Source organism: Electrona antarctica (genome assembly GCF_951216825.1).
Source record: "Electrona antarctica genome assembly, chromosome: 24".
Classification (NCBI taxonomy): domain Eukaryota; kingdom Metazoa; phylum Chordata; class Actinopteri; order Myctophiformes; family Myctophidae; genus Electrona; species Electrona antarctica.
The window spans coordinates 1,208,131-1,215,452 of NC_136803.1; the positions used below are offsets into that span (position 1 = coordinate 1,208,131).

Here is a 7,322-nt window from a genome sequence, read left to right on the forward strand (position 1 = left end):
ATTACTAATACCACCTCCTTCCATGTTGGTGGAAGCTGATCTGCAGAAGACATATGATGATGTGAATTCACTCACTCCCACTGGTACCGTGCCGTGTCAGCAATGGAAATGCATCAGTACCTCAGTCATGCATCTTGAACTGTTCACAAAATGCACGCTGAAGGGTGAAAAAGTGCGGTATCTTGTTGACTTGTTTTGTTTTGCGATTGTGGAGGAGCCCATCTGGGGGTAGAGGCTCCACCGTCCAGCCCCAATGGAGGAGCCCATCTGGGGGGAGAGGCTCCACCGTCCAGCCCCAGCGGAGGAGCCCGTCTGGGGGGAGCGGCTGCACACCTACATCACCGTCCTGGAGAACCTGGCTCTGTCTGGCCTGTTCCGCATCGGACCCACGCTGAACAGGTCAGCGCTGAACATCACACCACAAACCGCAGCCACAAAAAAAAATATTTATTTAGACACGCACGCACGCACGCACACACTGTAGGTTTAATATCTCTACCTGTGTATTTGCTGTTCAGAACTAACACAGAGGTGGTGGCCGCGGAAGGGGCCGTGGTCTTCCTGAAGGGGGCGTGGTCTTCCTTACTACTTCCCGTAGCAACGGTCTTGACTCAGCCGTCGGCGTGGAATGGGAGACGCAGTCTGAGAGTGCCGCGGCCGCAGGTGAGCTGACGAGATGACTTCATGGTGTAATTTAATTGACTGGTTCTCCAACTTATGTGTATTTGGCCACGGACCCCCATCTGAAAATATGTTGTGCCACAGTAACGCCCAGAAGAGAAGATTTATTACAGCAACAAAAAAATACAAATCCAGAAAAGAATTGCAATTGCACAAACTCACAAGCGTGGCACAAACTCCTGCGCTGTGAGCTTGTACATCTGCTACTTTTGAACATCCAACGTATCAATGGATAAAGTGATTAAAATGATTGTGATGCCACGTTAACTACTGTTGCTGCACCTTCACCATACCTTTGCAGCTTTATAACAATCCAGTATTTGTTGTCAAGATTGTTTATTTGGATTCCTTTCTCATTTCACCTTCCTTCAATCTTCGTCTCCGTTTCTCCTCTCTTTCACTGTAGTCAGGGGATATTAATACAATCTGGGAATACATTACCAAGACTTTTCTTCACCAATGTGTTTGTAAAGGTGTCTACTAACATACCCCACATTGGTTTCTATTCAACCACCCTAGGGGAATGTTTGACAGCTGCTGAAACCATTAGCCTATAACGTAAAATGTTCTAAATTTCATTATGTTTTAAGTAGCATGTGACGTGTCAAACTAGGATGTTTTCATGATTCTGAATCCATTCCAAGCATTAGTTTTTCATGAAAAACAATCCTTGGGCTAAAAATGGCCATATCCGTCATCACAAATGTGATGAGGTCAGCACATTTTGGCACATTAGGGCACATTTGGGCAAGTGGCTATGGCCGAATTTAGCCCGAGGAGTATTTTTCGTGCAAAACGAATGCTTGGAATGGATTCAGAATCATGAAAAAACCCTAGTTTGATCCCTAGTTTAACCATAGACCCCCTAGGTTGGCCATAGCCACTTGCCCAAATTTACCCAAATGTGTTGACCTCATCAACCATTTTTAGCCCAAGGAGTGTTTTAAGTGCAAAACTAATGCTTGGAATGGATTCAGAATCATGAAAACACCCTAGTTTGACAAGCATAATGAAATTTAAAACATTTTGCCTTATAATGGTTGTATGGCACCCCAACTTTCAGCAGCTGTCAAAACTTCCCCTAGGGTGGTTGAATAGAAACCAATGTGGGATGTGTTAGTAGACTCCTTTACAAACACATTGGTGAAGAAAATTCTTGGTAAGAAATGTATTCCCAGATTTGACACTATACTGATGATATTCCCTGACTACTGGGGTAAATGGATTGTAAAATGGATTCATGATGATGGTGTGTCTTTCTTGCAGAGAGCAGTGTCCCAGTGCTGGGCGTGTACCAGACCTTCCAGAGGGCAGTGTCCCAGTGCTGGGCGTGTACCAGACCTTCAGCAGAGAGCAGCGTCCCAGTGCTGGGCGTGTACCAGACCTTCAGCAGAGGGCAGCTTCCCAGTGCTGGGCGTGTACCAGACCTTCCAGAGGGCAGCGTCCCAGTGCTGGGCGTGTACCAGACCTTCAGCAGAGGGCAGCGTCCCAGTGCTGGGCGTGTACCAGACCTTCCAGAGGGCAGCGTCCCAGTGCTGGGCGTGTACCAGACCTTCAGTAGAGAGCAGCGTCCCAGTGCTGGGTGTGTACCAGACCTTCCAGAGAGCAGCGTCCCAGTGCTGGGCGTGTACCAGACCTTCCAGAGGGCAGCGTCCCAGTGCTGGGCGTGTACCAGACCTTCCAGAGGGCAGCGTCCCAGTGCTGGGCGTGTACCAGACCTTCCAGAGGGCAGCGTCCCAGTGCTGGGCGTGTACCAGACCTTCAGTAGAGAGCAGCGTCCCAGTGCTGGGTGTGTACCAGACCTTCCAGAGAGCAGCGTCCCAGTGCTGGGCGTGTACCAGACCTTCCAGAGGGCAGCGTCCCAGTGCTGGGTGTGTACCAGACGTTCCAGAGAGCAGCGTTCCAGTGCTGGCCGTGTACCAGACCTTCCAGAGGGCAGCGTCCCAGTGCTGGGCGTGTACCAGACCTTCCAGAGGGCAGCGTCCCAGTGCTGGCCGTGTACCAGACCTTCCAGAGAGCAGCGTCCCAGTGCTGGGCGTGTACCAGACCTTCCAGAGAGCAGCGTCCCAGTGCTGGGCGTGTACCAGACCTTCCAGAGGGCAGCGTCCCAGTGCTGGGTGTGTACCAGACCTTCCAGAGGGCAGCGTCCCAGTGCTGGGTGTGTACCAGACGTTCCAGAGAGCAGCGTTCCAGTGCTGGCCGTGTACCAGACCTTCCAGAGGGCAGCGTCCCAGTGCTGGGCGTGTACTAGACCTTCCAGGAGAACCCTACGTCGGCCTGGTGCTCCATCCCCGACGACGGAGCCTCCTCCCTAGCTATGAGACTGGACAGAACGCCCCCTGTTGGATCAGCTCACACCTTGGCCACTCTGTGCAGATGGCAAGGGGTCTTTGGCCCCATACAGGTACAGTACAGACCACCTCCCCCCTCTCTAAGAACCTTGCATTTACCTCCATTTTGTTTTCTGTCGTGTGGAAACCTTGTATGTTCAAGACTACTTTTCAGGAAATGTGAAAAATAGAATGTGTTCCAAATACTCTCATCTAAGGCTGAACGATTTTGAGAAAAAATCTAATTGCGATTTTTCTGACCAATATGGCGATTTGACTCGCGATATTGTTTTTTAAAATCACACCCGTGTGAAGTAAGTGGTGCAACTCCGTGTGGGCATCCCCGGGGGGGTCCCCGAAACTTCCAGACCCACAGGAACGCGCCCAGGGTGCCGGCCCGGTTCAGGCGAGCCGCCCCGCGTCCCAAACGGTCGAGAAATGACAGAGTTGCCGTGTGTGGGTCCCCAGGGGGTCCCTGTACTGTACAGTCACTACTGTAATGTCACACCCGAAATCATCATATAAGGCCTATACTGTGTGTGTGTGTGTGTGTGTGTGTGTGTGTGTGTGTGTGTGTGTGTGTGTGTGTGTGTGTGTGTGTGTGTGTGTGTGTGTGTGTGTGTGTGTGTGTGTGTGTGTGTGTGTGTGTGTGTGTGTGTGTGTGCGCAACAGTGACACTTGGTTGTGAAAACCAACCAAATGCTCTTTTCGTGCTCAGACAGACCCAGCCACCCACAGACACACAAAGCTCCGTAATGAAGTGGTTGCACCACTTAAAAAGTAAAGCTTCAATTTAGTATTCACTGTGTCCATTTAAAAAGTAATGAAACATTACCAAATGGCATACCATTAATTTACTTTACCAGGCAGTGATGTCAGGATTCACATGATGTGAGACAGCTCAAAATAATGTAGGCTAACTAACCAAATTGACCTGTGTTTAATTAACTACAATAAGAATGTGTGTTAAAATTGTAATGTTGTAAATAGCTCTCTGGATACAGACCATAAATGCAATGTAATTTCCAGACTTTCTATTTAAGTGCAATTGCTATTAGGCTACCGTTATCTAATCATCAGAGCACAATATTGTGATTCTCATTTAATATTCACATTTAGATCTTATGTTCAATTGATTTATTTGTTTTTGAGGGGCACTATAGGCCCTCCTAAATCCAGTGCACGTATGTTCACAAACGTCCTACACAAACATTAAATTCCCATTGACAATTTTATGTCAGTGTCTGAGCAAAGAAATAGGCCTAGTGTCTATTTTACGTCATGATGTACAATGATAAGAGCGCCCCTCACTTCACACGGGTGGGATTTTTTGAACCAAATAAAAGCATATGCATTGCACAAGTGTAGGCTACATTTTGACAGATGTGCTGACATAATTAGGCTATCAGTTATTAGAGGTAATTTTGTCTGAGGTTTAAGACAAGCTCATAACTTTAACTTTAATGTTTATGAGCTTGTTGGCCGGCTATTTCCCCACCACGGGTCCTGGTGTAAGCTATTTTTGAGTGGTGTAAACCACTCCTACAACTGGCTTTTGTGTGCAGAAAAAAATGAGCATGGTTGCTATGTTCAAAATAATTTCTGACGTAATTAAATCACAACCGGGTGAACAGGGTGAACATAGCAACCGTGCTCATTTTCTCTGCACACATTACGTCAGACATGATTTCATTACCTTACACCACTCAGTTCACACGGGTGTGATTTTTTAATGACGGCTCTACTCGGATCTCGGTACAATTTCGCGGACCTCGCTCAGACAAATCATTGCAAATGTAAATGCACCACACCACAATGGGGACCGGTTCACCAGAATCGGGGACGACGACGACAATGTAGCATTAAAATAAACAGGGGACAGGACAGCAGGACAGCGCCCGTGCCATGCGAAGGTTTGTGGTGTTGCCGCGGGATGTTTTGACTGTCGCTGTACCATGACAGGTCTTGCACAAAACTCTCCTGTTGGATGTCTGTAACATCAAAAACCAAAATAATGCCATATCCCCAAAGTGCCTGATCTCTTTGGGATTAAATTGTGCGGACTTAAGAAAGTTTATTCGGGCTCCGCAGACGCTATGCATGCATCTGCTCCTCAGCTGCTGCTGACTTCTAGCATGATAGCATTAGCATCAACGCACTGAACACAGAGCAGAGTAGACGTAAATGATGACTTTGTTTTGGGCACTGGGCGAGCGTGTACACATGCACTGCAGTCACATGCACTGCAGGGACACTTCTGATTGGTTAGAGTAGAGAGCACAGTACAGCCGTGTTGTAAATACTGGATCAGATGCGCTCCGGGTTGAATATTATGATTACAAAAAAAACCGCAGCCATTGCGATTTGCTAATCGTGTGGTTTCAAATCGCAATTTCGGTTTGAAATTGATTAATCGTTGAGCCTTACTCTCATCTCTTCCAAAACAAGTCAACAAGATACTGCACTTTTTCACCCTTCAGCATGTATAAGAGTATTCTTTTGTGAACAGCTCAAGTGCCATGACTGTGCTGACATATTTCCATTGCTGACCCACGGCAAAGGCCAGGTCTGAGTTGGTATGGGTGTTCCATTGTGCAGAGAAGAAGCTTGGGGGCACTTTTGGGTCAAACAACAGTAGTGTGTTGGTGCTAGAGGCCCATTGGCTCTGTGTCTCTCCATTTGATGATGTTTGGCTGTAACCCAAACATGATCTGCAGATCAGCTTCCACCAACTTCTTCTAATAACAACTTCTAATACCACCTTCTTCTAAACACGTCCTAACACCACGCCCTTCTAACACTTCCTTCTAACACCACCTTCTTCTAACACGTCCTAACACCACCTCCTAACACCACCTCCTTCCATGTTGGTGAAAGCTGATCTGCAGAAGACATATGGTGATGTGAATTCACTCACTCCCACTGGTACCAGCGCCTGCCTTCTATGCAGGGGTCTTCAAATCCCAATACAAGGACAGCCAAACATCCTCAAATGGAGCCAATGGGCCTCTAACGCCAACACATTGTTTGACCCCAAAGAAGCTTCTTCTCTGCACAATGAAACACCCATACCAACCCAGACCTGGCCTTTGTCGTGTGTCAGCAATAGAAATGTATCAGTATCTCAGGCATGCCACTTGAACTGTTCACAAAAGACTCGCTAAAGGGTGAAAAAGTGCAGTATCTTGTTGACTTGTTTTGGAAGTCTTGAGGCGTTTGATATTGCTATAAAATTGCCTTGCTATTTTCCATTTGTTTAACCGTTCCGGTTGCTGTGAACTGTTGCTAGGGCCCCACCCGCACTGTCTGTATGACCAACCACATTAGCTTCTGTTTTAGTTGCAGCCTTTGCACGCTTTTCCCCCTGAAACTAATGTGCTGTCCGTGCTTTTGAACAGATAGGTCTTCTGATTATCCGGTGAGCGTGATGGGAACATTGGTTTTTTCTAGAGGAAGGATGGACCTCATTTTAGTTCGCTAGCATTGATGCTATGCTTTAGCATCCAAGATGGAAGCCAAAAGCGGACACGCGTCATAGTGTTATAGCCTGAAATCACCAGCACCCAAGCGCCATACCACTTTCGTCCAGCAGGCGGCACTCATTGTGTTAACAGCCAACGTGAGTTACATAAATCCTTTATTTCGGCGATAAGTCTGTTCTCTCACACACTTACTCAGTATATTGAACCATCTAGTGGCCTAATATTATGGACATTTTTAGGGTCGGGCCGAGCCTCGGGCCGACCCAGTTAGAGCAGTGTATGGTAGGGTAGGGTCGGGCCTGAAAATTAATTAAAATTAATGAGAACTCTACGTCTCCCCCTTCCCCTCCCCCCTTTTCTCCACCCCTCTCCTACTCCCCCCCCCCCCCCCCCTTGGATGTGTGGGTTTGTTTCCCATCAGTGCGATTGTTATTAACACTGTACAGACTCATGGTCCACTAACTCGTCATCCGGGGAGCCACTCCCCGGAGTCTCTTTTTGTCTCCCACTCTGCAGTTCCATGGACTTGTATTATGGACCCCCAGCTGCCTATCAAGAGTGTGACCGTGGACGAGGCCTCTTCACGGATCCTTCAATGAGCTTATCAAGAGTGTGACTGTGGACCAGGCCTCTTCACGGATCCTTCAATGAGCCTATCAAGAGTGTGACTGTGGACCCGGCCTCCTCACAGAGCACGATCATGGACTGCTAGCATAGGCATTATCTTAACATTACCAGTAAGACGCCTGAGGGTGAGGAGCGACCTTGCCCTAAAGGGCGACGTCGCATGCACTTGCCATATATGGAGCGTGTCTTGAGTGCACAGGGT

The 7,322-nt window shown here is 47.9% G+C and overlaps 1 protein-coding gene across 1 annotated transcript; it reads left to right on the top strand.

Annotated features, from left to right (window-relative positions):
* Positions 1-3: 3 nt before the first annotated feature.
* On the top strand, positions 4-7,191 carry LOC306917157 (uncharacterized protein). Its single transcript, XM_079495290.1, has 5 exons — positions 4-399; positions 519-663; positions 1,948-2,129; positions 2,532-3,085; positions 7,010-7,191. The coding sequence occupies exons 1-5, from the start codon at positions 254-256 to the stop codon at positions 7,090-7,092; spliced, it is 1,110 nt and encodes a 369-aa protein (XP_079351416.1). The 5' UTR covers positions 4-253; the 3' UTR covers positions 7,093-7,191.
* The last annotated feature ends 131 nt before the right edge of the window (positions 7,192-7,322 follow it).

Excerpts from the sequence above, each read along its gene's own strand:
- LOC306917157 (XM_079495290.1), top strand. The coding sequence starts at position 254 with ATGGAGGAGCCCATCTGGGGGGAGAGGCTCCACCGTCCAGCCCCAGCG. Across the intron at positions 2,130-2,531 it reads TTCCAGAGGGCAGCGTCCCA|AGGGCAGCGTCCCAGTGCTG; the intron begins GTGCTGGGCGTG and ends CAGACCTTCCAG. Across the intron at positions 3,086-7,009 it reads GGGTCTTTGGCCCCATACAG|TTCCATGGACTTGTATTATG; the intron begins GTACAGTACAGA and ends CCCACTCTGCAG.